Source organism: Copadichromis virginalis, linkage group LG19 (genome assembly GCF_057382275.1).
Source record: "Copadichromis virginalis isolate Kocher_CV1m ecotype Utaka linkage group LG19, C_Virginalis_male_GT1.1, whole genome shotgun sequence".
Taxonomy (NCBI): domain Eukaryota; kingdom Metazoa; phylum Chordata; class Actinopteri; order Cichliformes; family Cichlidae; genus Copadichromis; species Copadichromis virginalis.
Window position 1 is genome coordinate 29,956,085 of NC_140636.1, and position 21,611 is coordinate 29,977,695.

The 21,611-nt window shown below is 42.4% G+C and overlaps 1 protein-coding gene across 1 annotated transcript; it reads left to right on the forward strand.

The window, feature by feature from the left end:
* The first annotated feature begins 18,976 nt into the window (after positions 1 to 18,976).
* Positions 18,977 to 20,963, forward strand: id3 (inhibitor of DNA binding 3). The gene is made up of 3 exons (XM_085441995.1): positions 18,977 to 19,387; positions 19,718 to 19,791; positions 20,180 to 20,963. The coding sequence occupies exons 1-2, from the start codon at positions 19,088 to 19,090 to the stop codon at positions 19,769 to 19,771; spliced, it is 354 nt and encodes a 117-aa protein (XP_085298121.1). The 5' UTR covers positions 18,977 to 19,087; the 3' UTR covers positions 19,772 to 19,791; positions 20,180 to 20,963.
* Positions 20,964 to 21,611: the final 648 nt, after the last annotated feature.

The following is a 21,611-nucleotide window of genomic DNA, read 5'->3' on the forward strand; positions in this document are numbered from 1 at the left end:
CACCATTGGAGAGAGCATTGTTTTATACCATTTCCTGTTTTAGATACCATGTGGTGACATAATCTATTGTTTTAGACACCAACACAGCTTTTCTTGGAGAGCTATATATAAAGAACAATAGCACAGAGCGGTGTATACTGGTGCTGTCCTACCAGCTGGAGGATTGTTGTGCCTTCTTGTCCTGCTCCTCACATAATTATGAGAATTTGGAGCGAGGCAACCATTTGGTTGTGTGGGGGTGCGTATCGTCTTCCGCACGTGTGATAGCGAAGGGACGGGAGCGCTTTGCTTTTCTATAGGGCCTGTACATTACTCCGTGATGATATGAGAAGTTGTGTGCGGGTTTTGCAGATGCCAGATGTGTTTGCATCCCCTCTGTTGCTCTCTCTTCCCCTCCCTCTGGTTCCTGCATGGGCGCAGGGTCTCAATCAGAGCATCAGGGCTCCAGGAACCAGAGCACAGCAGTCTCTCTGTGCTGCCCAGAGAAGTGCAGCCTTGTCTGGGTCGATGCATCTGTGGCCTGGGGGCGAGCTGGGGGAAGAGGGCAAACCCTGGTGCCCCTGCATGCCGGTTTCACTCGAGGTCGGCTCTGTTAGTGCAGCCTGACCCTTTAACTCTGAGAGAGAAACACGAGCATATTACCAAATACGGCAGATCAGCTACAGCATGCCAGTCATTGACAAAGCAGTGATGTTGTGTTTAAAAAATGTACTCTCAAACAGGTTACTTTGGTGCAGCAGAAACGCAGGCTCACACATGTTCACATACACATGTGTTTTCCCAAAAAAGACAGAATGTTATAACTTTGTTCTTCTTTGCCACTGGGAATAGCACTGGGGGGGTGGAGGCCAGCACGTGCTGCAGGGCCCTGTTGGCTGCTAACTGGCCCACAGGCTTTCTGGCTGACAGCCCACTCCGTGACACTCTGCACCTGGGAGCCTGTGTGTTGTCAGCCATGCTAGCTAGCTCAAGCTACCACCACATGACACACAGGAAACACAGAAATAACTGCTGAGTGTCTTCAGCACAGTTATCACGTACTGGGAGTGTGCTGCTGACAGAAAATGGTTGAGAGGAGCTCTTAAAAGAAAGCAGAAAGATGTAGGAGTAATGGCTGGAATTGGACTGAGTAATAGCAGTATGGAGCAAGAAGAGAGAAAAGTGAAAAGAAAATTGAAACACCAAGATGCTTAGGCTCTTGCACCTGTGCCTCTTTGTGTTAGAAGAAGATTCCACTGGCCTTGATTCAAACACTGCTGAACATTTCTCTGACACATGCAATGCATCCTGTTTATCATGTCATTTTTATAATCAAGCCACTACAGAGATGATTGTGTAACAATCAAAAGATTGACATTTTGCAGCTGGGGCGCCCATATAACAGATACATTTCCAAACCATCTCTCTTTTATGTAGTGTGTGTGTGTGTGTGTGTGTGTGTGTGTGTGTGTGTGTGTGTGTGTGTGTGTGTGTGTGTGTGTGTGTGTGTTTTATAGCTTTATCTGCTCTGTCCATCAACTGCTTGAGTCATTGCAGCTTCACATCGCGCAGGTGCGCAAGTTAAGTAAACTCTTAAAATTGCTAGCAAGCTCTCAATTAGAGCTCAGTGCAGGAAAGTATTGAGTAACGTTTGGGCTTTCAGGTGGCAATGTGCTGATGTGTAACCATTCTAAGGAAAGAGGGCAGAAACAGGACACACACACACACAGTCTTTGCATTGCAACATGCGCAAACTGTTTTCCGTGTGCTTGCCACAGCCAACTAATTTCTGTCAACGGTGCAGATTAAATCTTGGGTTCAGTTTCCTGATGAGACTCATCATAAAGATGGTGGCATGATGATGTTGCCTATTTGCAACTAAATATATGTTTCTGTCTAGGAAGTGGCGACAACAAAGGAAGATTAGAAATAAATGTGTAGGAAATGAGTAGATGGTGGGAGAGAAAAAGAAAAGGGAGGAGAGATGGTGCTCGCTGCACCAGGAGGAAGCTGGGTCTGATGCCACTCCATGCAGCTGCTCCCAAACACCCACACTCTTCCTGTTGGAGTGTGTGCATATGTGTGTGTGTGTGTGCGTCTATGTTTAGTTTCTTTGTATAGAAATTTACTTCCAACAGGTTCCAACACAGAATTATGTCATTCTGTGAAACATTTCAGTTGATGCACGCAAAAAGAAAATTATAACCTCCATGGTGTATGAAAGAGAAAGGGTTCAGCAGCGAGGCACGAAGACTCTTGGTATCCTACTGAAGACATAATTTTCTCCTGTGCGGCTGAGGCCCTCTGTGTCTTTTCAAAGAAATACTGGCCTCAAAAAACATCCGCTGGTGGAAACGCTGGCCTGTCAGTCAGTGAATGGAAAAGTTTGAGGTGAGAATGTGGCCACATTGAGGTGTCAGGGTGTGCAATTGTGTATGTGTCAATATATGAGTTTGGCGGTCTCTCTAAGTTTCCAATACAATAAAATGCAAAGAGTTTTCGTTAGCCACATTGCACTTGTGCTTTACACTGCACATTTGTCTCTGATCACACTGACCTCTGACATATACATAGTAACATGCACCATGTGCATCATTTCCTATTTATAGACCTCTGTGGGAGAAAAAAAAAATATCAATACCTCAGAACGTTCAGCATATACATGATAAGTAACTATGACATATTAGACTATTAATGGCTTTGCATTTTTCTCATTTAACTGAATATTAAAAGTAGCAAAGCTGCTTCACAAAGACTGACCAGACTAAATTTATGCAACTTAATGCGTATTTATCAGTGAGACACCATCAGGGCTGTTACTTTAGATGCAGCCATAATGTCCTATTGTGTCAGCTGATCAAATATTGTCCTATAACGTGCTATTAAATTGGACTGGGTCAGTCGGATGATTAGAGACTTGTGCTACTGATTTTTGTTGTTTTATTGCTTTTTTTTTTGCAAATCTCCTTAATTGTTCATGATGATCCGAGTACTGTGTAATAGTCTATAGTAGACTATTACACAGTACTGCAAGTTGGTGTGTGGTTCTTATTGAAGAGAATCAGATTTTAATCAATTAATAGCATAATATGTATGCCACAATTTAACATACATATGTTTTTATTTTCGATCCCTAAGACTGACTGTAACCATGCTCCAAAAACATTGTGTAGCAGCCTCAGATACGAGAAGTGGACTTAGCTTAGTCCAAGGCTAAAAATGCTTACAGGGGCAACAAAAAATTGTCATTTAGTTTAGACTAGTTTTAACCAATGTCTACGAAATTGGCTATAAGGAAATAAAAACTAATGCATGAGGACAAAAAGTGTGAGGAAATGAACTGACGCTCACTGTGCATGAATAAAAACATCTCTGCAGAGATGAGATCCAATCAGAACTACTTAATTGCGTAGAAACATGGGACGAGTTTGGAAGTGTGCAGTAAGATTAGATGCGCACATTTGAGCTGCCCCGGGGAAAGGGTAGAGCTTTGTTTATTCTGGTAAAATGCTTTTTAAACTGTGTAAACTGTTACACTTTATATTTTATTCAAATGACTCAAGTTTAGATCTAAATTTAGTCTAATATAATCTCACGATATGCAGTCGACTAAAGCAGAGTAAAAAGAATTTAGATGACTAAATTACGGTTGAATAAAACTGACGTTTTAAATAAAAAACTATGACTAAACCTGCTTCTTTAGTCATTTAACCATGCATTTTATACACCTAAAGGACTTTGTCTGCTTACCTCACCTCCGTGGCCAATAGATGTGCATGTGTTTGGACTGTAGGAGGAAGCCCTAACTGGCACAGGAAGAAAGTGCAAGCTCCACGCAGAAAGGCCCCAGCTGGGGTTCAATTCAGGAACCTTCTTGCTGTGAGACGATAGCACTAACCCCTGTATCACCAGGCCACCCGTATATGGTAGCCTAGAAGACGCTTAGGTTTTAGGAAATCATGACTGGTGGGACTATATATGCTTTTTTTGCTTAAGAAGTAATCTTCTTCACTGTTGTATGAAACAACATGTATTGGCTCCCTTCCCAAGACCTCGTTCTGTGAGACATTTTATGAGAAGTGCAGTACTTTTGAGAAGAAACACACCAGCACCAGTACAAATGGAGGCCATCAAATACGAATTAGGCCAGCGGTGCATACTGATTTGTCGGGTATTTTCTAAAATCTCCTGTAGTGTGCAAACCTTTTGATGACAAATTTATTTTCCTCCACCTCATCAACTCGTTCTTTATCTTATCTGTATTTTCTGATCTGTCTTTCTCTTGTTCACTGGCTTCTCAGTCTGTCACACACTTTTTCCCCTTCTTCTGTTGGGGCCATGTGAGATGAGTACAAGACAGAGGAGAGTGTGAGCTGTGGTGAGCCACAGACCAAAATAACTGGTACTTTTTTCTTTTCTTTTTTTTGTTATAAAAACACATGTGCATCCACCCACACGTAAAGTCACACATGCGTGCGCTGTCCCACGCATAAGCACAGTCACAAAGAGGTCCCTTTTACTTTAGGATCCCTGGAGAGGGGTGTCACTGGATGTATGTTTGGCTCTGTCAGTGGAGATGCAAGTATTGGAAATGAACCCCCGTGAGGTGACACTGTTTGGTAGAGCAGCGGAAAGTCTTTTCGGCTGTCTCGACTTAATATTAGAAGGTACCATTTGGAAACAAAGCAATTATTTCATTCTTTCGGTTTCCTCGTTTTGTGCGAGATACTGCTCACTCAGTCGGGCTTGCTTTCTCTCTCGGTCTCCGTTGCCGTCTCTTGTGACAGATCCTGCAGCCTCCCTGTCAAGCTGGCATAGTGGCATCATTCTAAAACTGGTATTAGGCATTTCCTGCTGCGTCCGTTGGCGGGTGTAAGGGTGTGTGTGTGTGTGTGTGTGTGTGTGTGTGTGTGTGTGTGTGTGTGTGTGTGTGTGTGTGTGTGTGTGTCAGCGCGCGCGTGTGTGTGTGTCGGGGCGGAACGCACCTGGTCCGCGCAGCTGTGGGGATCCTAGCAGGGGGGAGAGAGAGAAAGAGAGATATAGAGGAAGGAGAGAAAGAGAGATGGATGGGAGGAGACGAAAAGGGGGCCCTGTGTGCTTTATCGGGGACCCAACAAGTTCAAATAGAAAGAAAGAAAGATGCGGGTAGAAAAAGGGGAGTTTTTTTTTTTTTCAGTCTGTTGCCGTGGCTTGTCGCGCAGGTCTTACACCGTATTCATTCCACAAGCTTCGAACTTTGTGAAACTGCCCTCTTAGATTGAGGTTTTCGGGCTGTTGAAGACAGATTTGTGTGTCAAAGTTTCTCCGTCAGCCAGATGCAACTGTGATCAGCCAGATGCAACTGCGACGGAAATCTGTACGCTCTGTTTCTTCTCTCCTGGAATGGTTTGACAATCATCCCAAACACCCCACTTTTTCTAATAAATTGTTCCTGTGTGTATTTGAGAGTCATTTAAGTGAGACCCGTCCAAATGGCATTATTCATATCTCCACGAGGAAAGGAAAGGAAAGGAAAGGAAAGGAAAAAGCAAATATTAAATACTAGGTAGTGCGTCATCTATTTGGTTAACATGTAAAACTTAACAATATTAGGAAGTAAATGCAGCTCCTCTTTCGTTTGCCTGCTCCCAAATGCCTTACTGTAAGTTGTGTCAGTCTGCGCAAATGCAGTTCCTCTGGTCCTCTGCAGAGGGGGCAAGGAATCTAGGGGGAAAAAACCTATGGAAGAACAACGATAATAGTAAAGATTCTAGCATGCAGATTTAGAGTGAGCAAATAGGCCAATCGCAGGAGGAAACCACGTAGGAACCCACACTGTGAGAAAACAAACAGATGTGTTTATGAGGCTTTTTCATTTAAAGAGCACAGAACTTCTTCAGGATGTAACCAAAGCGCAGATGTGCACAGTCTGTTTTACAGCTGGATGACCAAGGACGGGTCAACACTGGAAAGGTCAAGTGACCAGGCCGGAGGTCACGCTACAGAGAACCGCAACTCAGGAAAGATGAGCACAAAGGAATCTAGTGCACAATACACACTCACACCCTCTCGCACACATTCACTCAAGCCATCATTAAAACTGTTGCAACTCTTGACCCTTTGCTCCACATGGGTAGAGAAAGCAGATAGTCTCAGTCTGCATTCTGACGGCAGACACACACACACACACACACACACACATCACCACCCCCTTCATTAGGTCATTTGATTAGAAGCCACCGGGATGACATGGGTCAACATCAAAGCAGCATCTCAGCAGAACAGATGCAAATAAAGTTAACTTCATTCTCTGGAGATTAGATTGTTACAGTCAAACTCGTGCAATAAAATATGGAACATACGGGGAAATGTTAGGCTTTATGAGAAGAAGGTTGCAGATATCTGGTGAGCTCTTTCTAACTCAAAACTACCAGCTTTCCTTCACTTCCAGACATATTGTCACTTATAACAGCAGAAAAACAACCAAATGCTACCTTACTCACAACATCTGATCTAACCCATTTTAACATTGCTGCAGAACTTACACTTGTGCCCCTGGTACACCATGTTTTACCATTTACTCTTTCCTTAATGTCCCTTAATGTTACTTGTAGCTATAGTTACTACTGTTGAGCAGAACCTAAACTGTCTCCTTTTAACTAATGTGCAAGTATTTGCAAACTATTAACTGTGACCTTTTTTTACATTCTCACACAACCTCAAAAAAGCTGCTTTTTAATGATATTCAGGAGATGTCGGGTCACAGCAGGTGAAATGAAATGTCGTAATTACATAGAGGTGACTGGACTAATGCATTACAAATTGTGGTACTACTAAGTGTTCTAATTAGAGCAAAATGGATTTAGCAGCTATTTCAATTTGCCTAATTGCTACCTAATTTGACCTTTCAGTAGTTAGACTTTTGTATGTATGTGTGAGTTACTTTTTGGCGTTTCTTCATGTGGGCGGTTAATGCTGGCCATCTATTTTGAGAAGGATGCAAAATTAAATTAGAGAGCATTTGTGGCCTCTTATATGCGTACAACATCCAAAACATCAGGGGGGGAAATTTCCTGAGATGGGAACAAACGCTGGTTGTGATTGTTATTGTCCAGTTACATGCATGAATGTATATACTTTGTGTTTGCATGGTTTGTTTAATTGCAAGCTACTTCCAATTTAAAACCTCTTGTTCTATAAACAGCAGTGAAACAATTGTGGTTATTATCACAGCAACGTGTGAAAAATGCCTTTGATGGTCTGTGAATGTCATTTCCCGTGACACCTTAAACCACTTAACTGTAGTCATTCCTTATTATGGCTACCTTGGGTTCTGTTTGCTGTTTTACTTTAAATTACCTGCAATACACACAACCACGCGTGCACACACACACACACACACACACACATGCACACAATCTTATCAGTAGATATGCTAAGTAACACGGTCAGTGATGCGCGTTAGTGACCCTGAGTTCAATTAGCCTTGGCATGCAGCCTAATTTCACAGTGTGACCCCTGCCGATGCACAGACACACTCGCTCAGCGAAACCAGTACGACTCTCTTAAACTGTCTATCCACTGATGATCAATGTGCGCTTTGAAGGAAGCACTGGAGCGGGGGAACGAAGGAGGGGTGAGCAGTTGCAGGAACCATGGATGACAGTGTTGAGGAGGAGGAGGAGAGGTGCATTATGGGACAAGAGGTGAGGAAGGTGACATTGGGTCCACTTTGATGAATGGCCATTCACATGCAGAGATAGTAACTTTAGAGGCTAAGTGTCCTTTGACCCAGCCAGTAAAGTGTTACGTGAAGATAACAGTTTTAGCATTTGTTTTAAAGCTAAGAGAGAGGGAGGGATTGTGTGTCTGAGGTGTGTGTGTGTGTGTGTGTGTGTGTGTGTGTGTGTGTGTGTGTGTGTGTGTGTGTGTGTGTGTGTGTGTCTGTCTGTGTGTGTGGGGGGGGGGGGGGGGGTGTAAAGGACGCTAGGTTGTAACATCGTCCAATGCACTGAACTTCCATCAGTCTTTTCCTTACAATGCTCTTTTACTTTTCACATATAATCCTATGAAACTTGCCTTTTAAAAAGGAAAAAAAATCTTTTATTTCTGCACCTACTGGCCAAAAATGTTGCTTATACTTAATTATTGTAAATACTACATGTAGCAAGCTGTAGTCCTAAACTATAAAGATGTGTCAATGGGCACTGATACTTTATTAGGTTGTACTAAATAAAACCTGTCATGAATAATGTCAGACAATAAATTGCGTACTTTTGTTTGGTTATAAGGTGTATCAGAACTACAGCAAACTGTTATGTACAACTTTGTGAAGTTTTAGTCAAAAATATCTCGTTTTTAATCTGTTAAATGTTGTTTTAGCAAATCAATGCAACAATGAAACGTAAAATAAAAATAGACAAAACTGAAGAAAAAACAGCAAATGAGGACAAAGAAAATTGCTAATGCAAATGTTTTTTTGAAAGACGGAATTTTTTGTTGTTGTAGTGTTTTTATAATGAGAATTAAAACTGTGCAGAAGTCAAATTTCTTCATGATCATAAAATTGCACACAAAGGACAAAAGACACACACAAAAGTCCTCCCTAAAAAAAAAAGCTAACATTTTAAAGATCAAATAAGATCTGGCTTATAGTGAGGTGACCAAGTAGAAGAGGTTATGAGAGCCAGTCTCTCAACATCTGGACTGTTGGTACAGCACAGCTGGAAAAATGGATAAGAGCAGGCGATTTAAGAAAAGAAGAAAAAGAACAGTAAGATATGATGGTGACAAAAGAAATATAATGTAAATTAGAAATATAGACTGAAGGGGAAAAATAAGATGATTAAATTATTTTCCAGAAAAGCCAAAACATCATAGCCATCCCTCCAATATTCATTTTAACATTTAGGTCTCATTCACTTTATAACAGAATAAAAGACCAACAGAAAATGAAGAAAGGGATAAAGAATCACAAGTAAGAGAGATTATTTTAATAATAAATTGTACATAAAAAAATAAATAAAAGGTATATAAGTAAAACTATGCAGCAGTTAATAACTCAAAAATGTAAATGTAACAAACACATTTTTCTTTCTGTTAAAATCATTTTTTACTAATTGAGTAACTGAACCAAATTACATGTTATTTATACCTGCAACTCTTAATATTTTAAGCATTTTTAATAGAGATTACAAAATGATCATTGCTGGTCAAAATGATGAAGTTAATTTCTATCTTTATTAACAATCAGTTTATGATTAATGAGCACAACCTCTAAATTGGAAAAGAAGGACTGAAGCGATTTAAAAGTCGGCCCATAGATTGTTGACAGTTCAAGATAATCTCATCATCAGGTTTATGTTTATTACTCTCAGTTACTGAAGAACGTGTCATTTACATGAAAAGTAAAAAGAACAAACCTCAGTACTGAGTCTTCTTGGACGCCCTTTGCAGTTTGCACAAATTCAACTGTAAGGGTTCCCATAATCAGACAATGCTGCCTGCCAAGAGATCACCTATATCAAATCTGAGAAGATCCCTGAAAAGAGGCGCAAAGTGTTTTTTTCTATTCAAAACACGAATGGTGTCAAAGAGCAGCAGTAATGACTAACAGTAACTCAACCGGTGTGTAAAATGTGCTGAGAGGAATAATGATGGAAATTCTATTATATCGCTAAGTGCGATAACTTCCACTGCCCTCATGTAACGAGACATTAGGGCACTTTATCCAGCCTTGGAAACTGATTGGTTAAAAATATATGGTTTGTAGCTGAATGGAGCAGATGACTCTATCAAAGGGTTGCCAAGCTTATCTTCACCACTGGAGTTCTTTAAATCTGCTTTGCTTTTGCATATTATATACACAATATTATATGTATATCTATCCATCTATCTATGTGTGTGTGTGTGTGCGTGCGTGCGTGCGTGCGTGTGTGTGTGTGTGTGTGTGAGAGAGAGAGAGAGAGAGAGAGAGTGTGAGAAACACAGATGCATAATCAAGCTTAACCATAACTCTGTTTGTGCTCTTGCATCTGTGTTTGTGGCAGGTGTGAGTGTGTGAGTGTGTGTGTGCTGATGATTTTCCAGTGATCATGTTCAATGCACAGCAGAGAGTGCATGAACACTGGTTAGCTTGTGTGGCGAAACACTGAGTGTGGCAGGAAACAGAAGAACCTGTGATCTCTGCAAAAACGCTAATGGAAAACCTCACTCAGAAAACGTCAGCGTGTGTCCATAAAGACTAAGTGTGCGTTCGCGTGTGTGCATTCCAGCACAGAACGTCTTGCAAAGTTTTCTAATTTCACAATTATTCTCAAAACTAAGCAAACCAAAGGTTATGTCAGGCTCTCCAGAAGATGAAGAAGTGCAACGTACAGCTGCGCTTGCAGCAATTAACTTGAGAACCACAGACCTTCCTTTACAGATAACAAGTGAGACTTCCCTCACTTTGTACAAACAAAACAGACGCGATCACAAACCCTAACCTTTAAATAACATTTAACGAAAGCTTTTTTTAACAACAAAGATTTCAAAGATACTGACTTGTTTTTGACATTTAAGCTGCAGCTTAGTTTAATAACTAATTTTAGATAAGAGTTTTTAAAAAACTCTTATCTGTTGAAAGTGTGCTCTTTTTCATTCTCTGCTCATTAATCTGGCTTATACTGTGATTACTAATGGCATTTAGGTATATTGGTGACAATTTATATATGATAATTTTATGAAAACACTTGGCCCTGTTTTCCTGTAAACAGGTTGCTAAAGGTATTATCCCTGAGTTGTTTGAATAGAGGCACAGTAATCTGCTAATCTAGATATTCCCCTGGACTAAAGACCTCAGATGGCAGTGCTCAGTGACTGATCTGAGTGTCATGCTTTTGAACTTTAACTACTAACAATGACCTGAAAGTTGCTCTTTGAGTGGCGCTTGCCCTGAGAATTGAAAGTAAGCGTCCCATGGTCGTGTTCCAGCTTTGAATAACTCTCGATTCAGCGTGGAAGTTAAAAAGAGATTTAACTGGGTCACCAGCAGAAAAATCTGCATGCACCCACATTTACAGGTCTACCAATGTGAGAGGTGGTGATATGTGCGAATGTGTGTGCGTTGTGTGCAAGGGTGGGAGGTCACAGGGATGTTCTTGACTGTGTCATCTCCAGCAGCTGTTTCCCTCAAACCCTGCCTCGCCCACTCCACCCCCCTCCCACCCCATCTTCTCACAATGAGACCAATACAAAGGAACAGGAAGTGCCTCCCGTTAAATGGGGCCCAATCAAAGCCATCATTATTCCCGTGTCAGAATTTTTACAGGAAATAGCTTCTCAGAAAATATGCCAGCTGTGCAGGGAGTGTGGTATTATTGTCTTATAGGTCTTGTCTGTTTTCGCTTTCTTTTTCCCCCCCCCCCCCCTTTTTTTTCGTTCATCAGTCACTGCTAACAAAAGGGCACATAGACTCATCTCGACCACGTGCGCGGCACACTGTCACTGTTGTGCGTTCACTAGGCAAGCCAGGCACTGTGTTCTCTGGGGCTGGGTGGTTATTGTGCACTCTGTGAAAAGGGCATTCCTGCTGTGCCTGCTCCGGCTTCTTGGATTCCCATCCTGAACTGAGCGATTGTCTTTTAAAACCATGCGAGCAGAGCTGAGCCCAGAGAGTGCGCAGATGTGAGAGTTCATATATGATCACACGCTCTCACACACACTCACAGCCAGCTTTGCCTATTGAAGCCACATCTGTAAGAGCGCTGCTCAGATTACAGCATAAACGGTGGGTTCAGGTGAAGCCTAACGTTTGCCAGATGCTGCGATTAAGTCACCAGGAGGTTAGCCTAACACTGGAGTGTTGTTGTTGGTCGGGAGGGTGGAATCATCAGCCTCCTTAACAAGAGGGGCGCACATCTGGCGTGAAGCAAAGTAATTTATGAGCATTATCTTAAACAAGCGTGAATAACTGCACTGATGCTCTGGTTTATCTTCATTATTTAACCAGCACAATGGATCAGTAATCTCGGGATTGATTTGAAAAGAAAGGTAGCTTCTCCTGTTTATCTAATCCTCGGCTTGTAATCTCTCGGCCTCTGAGGCCCTGCAGACGTCTGGAGGACAATAATTAACTCAGTCCCTCAACACGTTGACACAGGTGAGCACTGCTCGAGTGGTTAAACACTCATTATGAGGTTGTTGTTACGTGAATGAACACATATGCACACTCACACACTCTGATCAGCTAACTTTGTCTTAGCTTGTCTGTCACGTCAGACTTTGGCCTAATCAGCTACAAAATGCCACTGCTGACTGTAGTAACACCGATTAGATAAGCTCCACACCTCCATCCTCTGCTAACCTTTAAAATATAACCCACAGGAAACCGAACATGTTGCACCCCTTGGATTTTATGAAAACAATGCAGAGCTGCAAAACTTAACGCTAACCTCTTAGAAACTGTTTCTTTCTTGAAACTGAGATGTTGCTTTGTGTCCTATAAAGTATTTGAAGTGTCGTATTTATGTGAGATCACGTGTTTCAAGTCATGCAATGTAATCTAACAAGTGAAAGATCCCTGGTTCAGTTCAGAGGTTGTGTCACGAAGGGCTTCTGGTATGAAAATATGCCAATTTAGACATAGCAAGCTGCCCAATGTGGTGAAAGTAGCATATGTGTGTTGAGCTCATCTTTCTTAGGCAGTGGTCTTTATCAATGTAGTTAATATACATCTCTCACTTCTGTCTTTTCAAATATTTGACTAAAAAAGAAAAAGATCTCAAAATCTGAGCAAATAAATCATCACCGATCACAAATGCTGAATCCCATACAGGAGTTGAGTGAAATAATCCTTTTATGTATCTCATATTATGCATTGATATTTATTGTATTCAAATTAACACATATATATTACATGTGTCAATTTTATTATGAATTTCAAAGTCTTTTTTTAAGTGCTTCAAGTTCATGAGAACTTTCTCGCAAAGGCCATATTCCTCTTTTGGCCATCCTAGGGGTTTGGAGGAAGCAACATTTTTAGAAATCTTCAGTGGCGTTGACCCTCCACTTTTGGTCAGACTCTTAACTTAGTGGTGTGAGGATATTTTCAGTAATTACAGAGTAACCAGGGAATGCTCAGCAGGAAATGTCCATAATACAATACACACACAGACCAGGCACGGCTAAACAGATATAGCAGTTTCCTGGTAGTGTATGTCTCCTCTGGAGTGAGTCATGCTTCTATTACTTCACCTTTTACTCAGAAGTAATACTTTGTACAGATTTCTAAGCTTTTCTCGGGGGGGGGGGGGGGGGGGGGGGGGGGGGGTGCTGTTTGCAAGCGGTAAAAAAACAACGGGTCACAGAGCCAGGATGGACTCACGGGGCCTAAAATGATTCACAGACAGAACACGAATAACAAAACACACTGGACCATTATATGAGCTGAGAGAGGTGACCTTTCAGCGATGGTGCCTGAACATGGCAATGCAATGATAACCAGCTGGTGCAGTATCCATTTTCCCCAAGTCTTTATGTCCATCCCGTGGTGGCGTTCACATCACAGCACCCCAATTAAAACCACTCGGGATAAAAAACATGTCTTTTTGGACTGATTAGATCTGAGCAGAAAATTCACAAGAACCTATGAAATATTTCTGATCACTGTACACATAAGTGGACAAGTATAAAACAACCAGAAAGTATTAGAAAAAGTCCAGTAGCTTGCCCAGGACGTGTGTCATTTGCTTGCTTGTGGAGATCACTAGTTTGTGTAAGAGCCTTTAATCAGGTCACTGAGAGCCCAGGCCTCTCTGCTCCCACTCTACGCCCTCCGTCTGGAGGGCTCCGCCAGGGGTGACCAAGAGGGGCACCGCTGACCCAGATTAGGAAAGGGTAAGTGTGTGTGTGTGTGTGTGTGTGTGTGTGTGTGTGTGTGTGTAAGAGTGGGGGAATCAGCTGTGCATCATGTCTCAGTCTGCACCGTTCCAATTCATTAGCAGCACAAGGAGCAGACAAGAGAAATGAGGAGGGGTGGATTGTGTGCGTGTATTTGTATATGCATGCATGTGGAGTGGGTGGGGGGGCAGAGAAAGGAAGAATACAATGTCAGTGACAGAAGGAGAAAGTCACTGCTGCGGTTCATCTTAGATTATCAGGCACCCACTTGACCTAGAAACACATGACACACAGGTGCAGAGATACCCACCAGGGACCTAATGGCCTCTGTATGTGTGTCTCTGTGAAGCCTGACCAGCTGAACCCCTGCAGCATCCGCCACAGCGTCAGACCCCTCTACAGCTTTCTTTCTCTCAATTCCTCTCTTTCTTTCACAGTCTGAGTGTCTCTTTCTCCTTTCTGTCACTCGCCCTCAAGTGTGTTCCTCAGACATTTTCCACACCAATTTTCTCTGCCCCTCTCAGCTCGCTCCCTTCATTGGACTGCTTTCTCATCACCCAAGAAAATTTCCTGTTTGTATTTCTCTATTATGTTTCCCGGTCCATGTGTTCTTCATACAAAACCACATGTATTAACTTCCGTGGGGTCTGTGAGGAAGTTGGACAGCCATATTTGACCCTGAACGCCTCAGCTAGTAGATACAAGTAGATGTCAGAATTTTCAACCAAACTCTTTTGTCTTAAAACTTTGTACCAATACCATTACATCATGTAATTGTTCACAAATGTTGGAATTAGTTTATTTCCATCTCGATGGTAGCTTGCAACCGCAACATGCCGGCTAGCACTACAGCAAGATAGATCAGTATAACAGACTTGGACCCTGACTCTTAAACTCTCCTCGTGGTACTGGCCACACTGTGTGGGTATGTCACAAGCGTGGATCAAGACAATCTTTAAATGCAAGGTCAGAACTCTAGTTCAAGTGAGTTTATAGTGCACCACAAATACCCCCTTTGCAAAAACTGCGAGAGGAACAGCTATTACACGAGAGCATTTGTATCAAAAATAATTATATAGTCATCATCTGGTAGTAATCAGCAAATAGTTGCCTGGATTGATTCTGGTTAAATGTTAAGATTGTAGCTCCACAATGGTGAGACCAAATGAAAACTGTGGATCAGACTCATTCTTTCCTAGCATTGTGGAGACAACTAGCAGACACAGCCAATTTGTGCTGTCTACAGAAGTGCATATTTTGCAACATTGAAAGCAGAGATTTGGGCCCAAAGACCTTCCATTAATGGCCAACCAGCTGTACAGTAAGCTCAGTGTCTGATGGAAGAGTGACTGTTGATGAATTTCTTGATTAAAGAAAAAGAATAAACCTACAGAATTCAAGTCCAAGCCCTTTTTTGTTTACAGTTGAAGACCAGTGGAAGGTGTTGTGACTAATCAGACCAAGTCAGACACCAGGTGGAGTTGGTGTAGATCCTAGCCACAATCACCAGGTCTGAGTTGTGCGCGGAAAGCCAGATGTTTATCCTCATTGAATGGCTAGAGAATAAACCAACTGTTCCAGTCTGTTGATGAAAATGACAAAACAGTAGTGTGACCAACACCTGGTCTCCACCCGCCAAGCCGCACTCAACATTATACTCAGCTTGTTTTGGACCAGTGTGGTGATCATGGATTTAAATGGCCTTCTGTGGCTTGTCTCCCACCTTCTATACAGTTCCACTGCCTGGATGGGTTCTTGCATCTAGAGAGCATTATTCATACCCAAGGACATCAACAGGGCCACCTGTCAACATAGTTATGACAACTACCCTGTTCCCGCAGCGAGCAGCACAATATTTCCTTACATTACCGACTTCTGGATTTTTTTTTAAACATAAACAGCAACTCTACATGCTGTACTTCTGATGTATGTTTAATGGGACACATGCTGCTTAATCATTTGGCACCCTCAGTGCTGGACAACGGAGATTAATTCTCTATTCAGTAGCAACAAAGACCCAGAACCCCTGTTCACACACTCCATTCGGATATTCAGCAAAACAACAGAAAAAGGCACATAGTGGGCGAGTGTGTGACTCAGTGAATGACGTATGGGTAAGTTTATCTTCTGACATATTATGTACCCTCTCATCTACAAATCCAGCAGGATCATTATGCGCAAGCTTGAACAAGAGACTCTAACATAGATAACAAGTGGCCAATACAAAACAACAATGTGCATAAAATGTCATGTCACTGCCTGGGTCACTAAGGCGAAAAGCTTGGGATCTGTAGGCTGCTCAAAGCTGATGGAGAAGACTGAGGCGTCTTTGATGAAGGACAGAGTGAAAACACACCAACAGTGCATGGCGTGTACTTGCACACACACACACAGACACACTTGGGATATAAAGAATTAAGTTTCACTGAGTTTCTTGCCACTTAATTATCCTCTCAAGATGAGTCTGCACTTGCAGATGAAAAAGATACCCTTCTGTATACAGAGCTACCTCTCCACGGGACAGTATAGAGGTTTATCTTTGCTGTCTTGTTCTGTTTCATCTCATTACCCTACACCCTGTTTTCGTGCAAAAGGAGGCACTTTGTTTATGTTAACACAAGGTGCTTTGAGAGATAAAGACGAGTGGGAGTGAGATCCTGCATGTGAAAACTGATTTTTTTTTTCATAGAAGAAGAACTGATGTTAATATCAGACTGTATTTTTGCTTCCTTGATAGTAATTGAATTTTTTTTTTTTTTAAGTGAATTCAAATACCAGAGAGAAGAGAAAGAGAGAAGGGAGAAGAAGGGGGTGCTGCTAATTATGCGTGGCGATTGTTGATGGCTTGATTGTCTGCGTCCAGCTGCATGGAGGAGCAGGGAGAGGGAGGGCGGTGAGAGAGGCAGACTCACTGACGCCGGGCTCGGAATTCTCCCATCCATTGAAAGAGAGACCCGATTGTGTCCGGGGCCTTTCCGACAAGCACCTGATCCCTGCCCAGACACACTAGTGCGTGTGTGTGCGTTTTCACAGATTTACGCACTAGGAACTCTGGAATCTACAGGCCCCTGGCAATGAGTACCACAGGAAAATGCTATACTACAATTTTTAACAAGACAGAAATGGCTTCTTGCTCTCTAAAATGACTAAGAAAGTCATTTCTGTCAGATTAACAAACGCCAAATCTTTACCCAGACCCTGTCATGACAGCTGGCTCGGTCAGCAAACGCAAACAATTATTTTCCCACCAAGCCTGGGAATTTCAAAGCAATATTTGTCCTTCCCTTCAGCACATTTAAGAAAGATACTTTAGGTCAAAGTCTTGTTTAGATACTCAGCGCTGCTCACACAATATGATTTTAAAATAGTCTGGATCGAAGTCCCGTCTCACGGTTCAATGTGGTTTGCGCTAAAGTGAGGTCTCTGAATGACTCCTAATACAGGGTCAACTGCCGTGAGGAGGAGGGGGGTGCCACAAGGAAAGCAGCGAGTGGAACATCTGTTGAACCTCTGGGCAGATGGGACATCTCTGGGAGCATGTTTGTGCACAGATTTATAAGATTATGAAGTTTTTGTATTACCCAGCTATTTTAATCAGCTACTCCTGTAGCATGCGGAGCGATGTTTTTTTTGGGGGGGGGGGGGGGGGGGGGGGGGGGTTCAAATTGTTGCCACCTTCGCTACAGTTAAAAAGAGCCTATGATAAGTTTTAGTTCTCTGTGGTGGAGACTTTCAGAGTGGTTGCAAAATATCGCATACAGGCTACTTTTGTGGCACCCACAGACCACTGGGCAACACTATTGTTCAAATCATTTTTTTCTCTTCACACTGAAATGTTACATTTGGACTTCTTCATTAGGAACAGAAATAGAGAATCTACAGTGCTGTGCTGTAACTTTTCATGATTCATCTCTAGCTACAGTTGCGTATATCCAGCATTGCAAAAGCTGTGGATATTTAGAAATACTTTCCCTTCGACTTCTGTCTCGAGTCCATCTGTAGACCCAAGCAGAGAAGCGTGGACGCACAGAGTCCGGTTAATGAGTGATAGAAGCGCTCAGCCAATCCGATCTCCGAGCGCCTCTGCTTCCCTCCCTCCCCATGGTTCACGGGGGAGGGCGGGCCGTCTGCCAAAGAGGGGAGTGCGCGTCGGGGTGAATGGATGACGTCGGGAGGCTGGCGCCAGCATGTCTGGGACTGGCGCGTTAGATCAACACAGCTGGGCCGGGATAGGACACACAGCTGGCTCAGGCCTGCATTCCTCCACAAAACAGGATTGTGAGAAAAGAGGAAAATAAGACCCAAATAGGAGCAGAACGGGGCGTGCTTTGATGTAAACCAAAATGGAGCGACATTCTACATGGTTAAAATATAACTTTTATAAAGAGTCTCGCCCAAAAGAAGCCCGATTTTTTACATTAAAGGACATCTTAAGCACACAAGGCTTCAATAATAGGAGTGATTTTTCGTTATTCATGGCACACAGTGAGACTAAACAGTAGGCTGTGAACTATCACTGTACCCTAAATGGACAGCCGGGGAATAAGTGGATGAGCCTGTGATTCTTGGAAACTAATTTCCTCTGACCTTTTGCCTGTAATCGGATATAAATTTCCAATATATTTGTATCTTTGTTAGGGAGTGTGTATCTAAAAATGTGGAAGTTCATAAGATTTAATATAGAGCTTTTTTGTAGGGCCGTACTGATGTGCTGAAGCGATTCAGAAGCCTGTGAGAGAGGTGTTTCCAGGGGCTGGACATAGACACATTTCCTGAAGGGCCAGTGATCACGGATAACAAAGTGTGATGAAAGAAGTAAAAGTCCAACTCTAAACCACGTTCCTTGCTATTATTCACAAGGCAGAACCCCATAGGTAATAGAAGCCCTCATTTACACGGTATTCTTCAAAGTGACCTACTTTAAAACCTTTCATCTGTTTAAAATAAAGAGCAATATCAGAAAACGATAGCTTAAAAAATCGATTGACAATTCCCTTCAGGCATCCCTACCTTATTTCCTCATACCTTCCAAACGCTTCCCCAATTCCGTATCAGCCAATGGGATTAGGTTTATTCTTTACATTGGCCAATCACGAGAAAGGGGGCGTCTGCAAGCGTGTGCCTTATAAAAACCAAAGTGTACGCCGCTGTCACTGCACTGTAGCTGTTCCGGACACTGATCGAAAAGACCTCAGCAGGAAATCTTACAAGCCGAGTGAATCGCTCTAGTTTCACCTGCGTTTTCAGCATGAAAGCCATCAGTCCCGTCCGCTCGGTGAGGAGCTGCTACAAGGCCGTGTGCTGCATTTCGGAGCAGAACCTCGCCATCAGCCGGAATAAACACTCCTGTCTGGATGAGCCGGTGAGCGCCCTGTGCGACATGAACGACTGCTACTCCAAGCTGAAGGAGCTGGTTCCGAGCATCCCGCAGAACAAGTCGGTCAGCCAGGTGGAGATCCTGCAACACGTTATTGATTACATCTTCGACCTGCAGATCGCGCTGGAAGCAGAGGACACGGCCACGCCGGAGATGGTTTTGTCAATAAAGGTGAGGGGAGATGCGGGCTGATGCTGGGTCGCTTTCCGACATCCTCAGTCACTCGTCACGATCACTGGCAGGAATTTGCCTGCTGGTTATTTGCACTGCATGAATCTGGACTGCAGAGTCATTTAAAGTTCAAGGCCGTGCGCTGTGAATTTTCCAAAGTTTGTTCGCATGCGTACGTGCGCGCATCGCGCTGCTGTTCTGCTGTAGACCGCAGTCACACAGCAGCAGATGGTGCTCTGCGATGTCACACCTCTGCTCAGGCATTTATTATATACTTCTGTTATTGCCAGCTTCTGAAACTTGCTTCTCTTCTCTGTCCTCTCCATTCAGACTGCGGACATTAGTCGCAATTTCTCCAAAGAAGAAGGGCGGTTGTGCCATTAAGATGGAGATGGCATGTTATGGTACGTATATATTCCTAATTGATACATATATATATGTAAATATATATAATAATATAATAAATATATATATATATATGAGGCAAATGTGCCCTGAAGCAAATCATCATATCTTGAATTACTCCTTTTTACTTAAGTTCAAATAAATCTATAAATGCCAGAGAGAATAATGTAAGTACTGATATGCTTAAAAGTGAAAGTCTTCACTCCTCCACTTTCATTATGCTCGCCAATTAGACAGGCCAGTGATTGTGTAGTGGATTCATTGCTATCTGCCTGGGGTTAATGAAAGTTCCATGCTAGGCGCCAGTCTGTCTGCTCCCCTCTGCAGGGAGGGAGAGAGGGAGGGTGAGAGATCTGACTTCACTTTTCTTCCTTTCTCTCCACGCAGGTGCAGGGAAACACATGTCTCCACTTCACTCCGGGCAAGAGGACAAGAGGGGCAGAACGGGTGGGATAGGTATTTGGGAGAGAAGGAGAAGAAGGAGGAGGAGGGCTTGAAGAAAGAAAGAGGAAAAAGTGGACTGTTTCCTAGATGAGTGGGGATCAACAGTATTGCATGAGCAAGAAAACAGAGACTCATTCTTTGGCCCGTGGACAGACAAATCAACACACCAAAGTAGAAGCCAGGATTGGAAAGTGAAAGCTACCAGCTTTGTATGCCTTCCTCTTAAAAAAAACAACCTGGGATTCCTTATAGATAGTCGGAGGAATTGTTCTTCTTTTCTTTTCTTTTCTTTTTGTATTGCATTCCAAACAAAAGTTTTTGTGGACACACAACCTGAACTTTGTATCCAAGTCTCATATCACCTCACACAATTATCACCCCCCCCCCCCCCCCTTTCCCCCTTCCCCAAAAGCAAAACACATGTTTTCTAATAATCTTGAGAACTAATCAAACTTCTTAAGAAGGTGTACATATCTGCTGGGGGTGTGAAATGTGAATCAATATGGATGTTTCTTTTTCTTTTGTTTTTTTGGGGGGATTGGGAGTTCGCGTGTCTTAGGTATAATCAGAACTCTATACTAGAGTCAATTGTAAATGTTTGCAGGGATTGTGTTATTTCTACAGACAATGTGCTGTGAGTTTCATAAACTCTTTATTATAAAGTTTGCTTTGTATGTACATGTATGTTTTTATGTAATGAAATAAAAAAAAAGAATGTGAAACCGTTTTCCTGGTGTGGTGTGTTTGGTCTAGAAAAATGAATGAGTTTGAACTAGTCGTATTCTTCTGAAGACGATGGGGATGCTGACGTGACTTTCTGGCTTTGGATGACAGTGAAATGCTGATACAACAGGATGTATTTAGATGAATCTTGAGGTTGAGTGGTTGGAAATCAAACAAAGGGAGTTTCCTCTCAGTGTTTCTATTTTTCCAAAGAAACCAGTTCATAGCGATTGAATTTCCTAAATGGTGTAAAAGAGAGAGGATGTTATGTGATTGTAAAACTGTGCATCTGATCATTCATAAATCCTGTTAAAATGTCACCTTCATGACACCAGTGTATAGAGGTACAGTATGCTGCCTAGCTAAAGCTACCACTCTTGAGGTAGCACTATACAATTTTTAAAAAAGAAGATAGGAAGATGTTTCCATGGTTTTTACAGAGAAGCTTTCCTTATGGAATCATATTAGAGAGTGAAACAATGTATGGGAAGTATGACTGTAGACAACTGATTTCCAAAAGCTGAACAAACGCTTGGATCTGTGTGGAATTTCAGGAATTAGATGTTGACACACACTACCGGTATCTCTCTAGAACAATAGTTACACTGAACGGAAGCTTTGTACTTTTGCACTTTTCTTTCTTTCTTTGTTT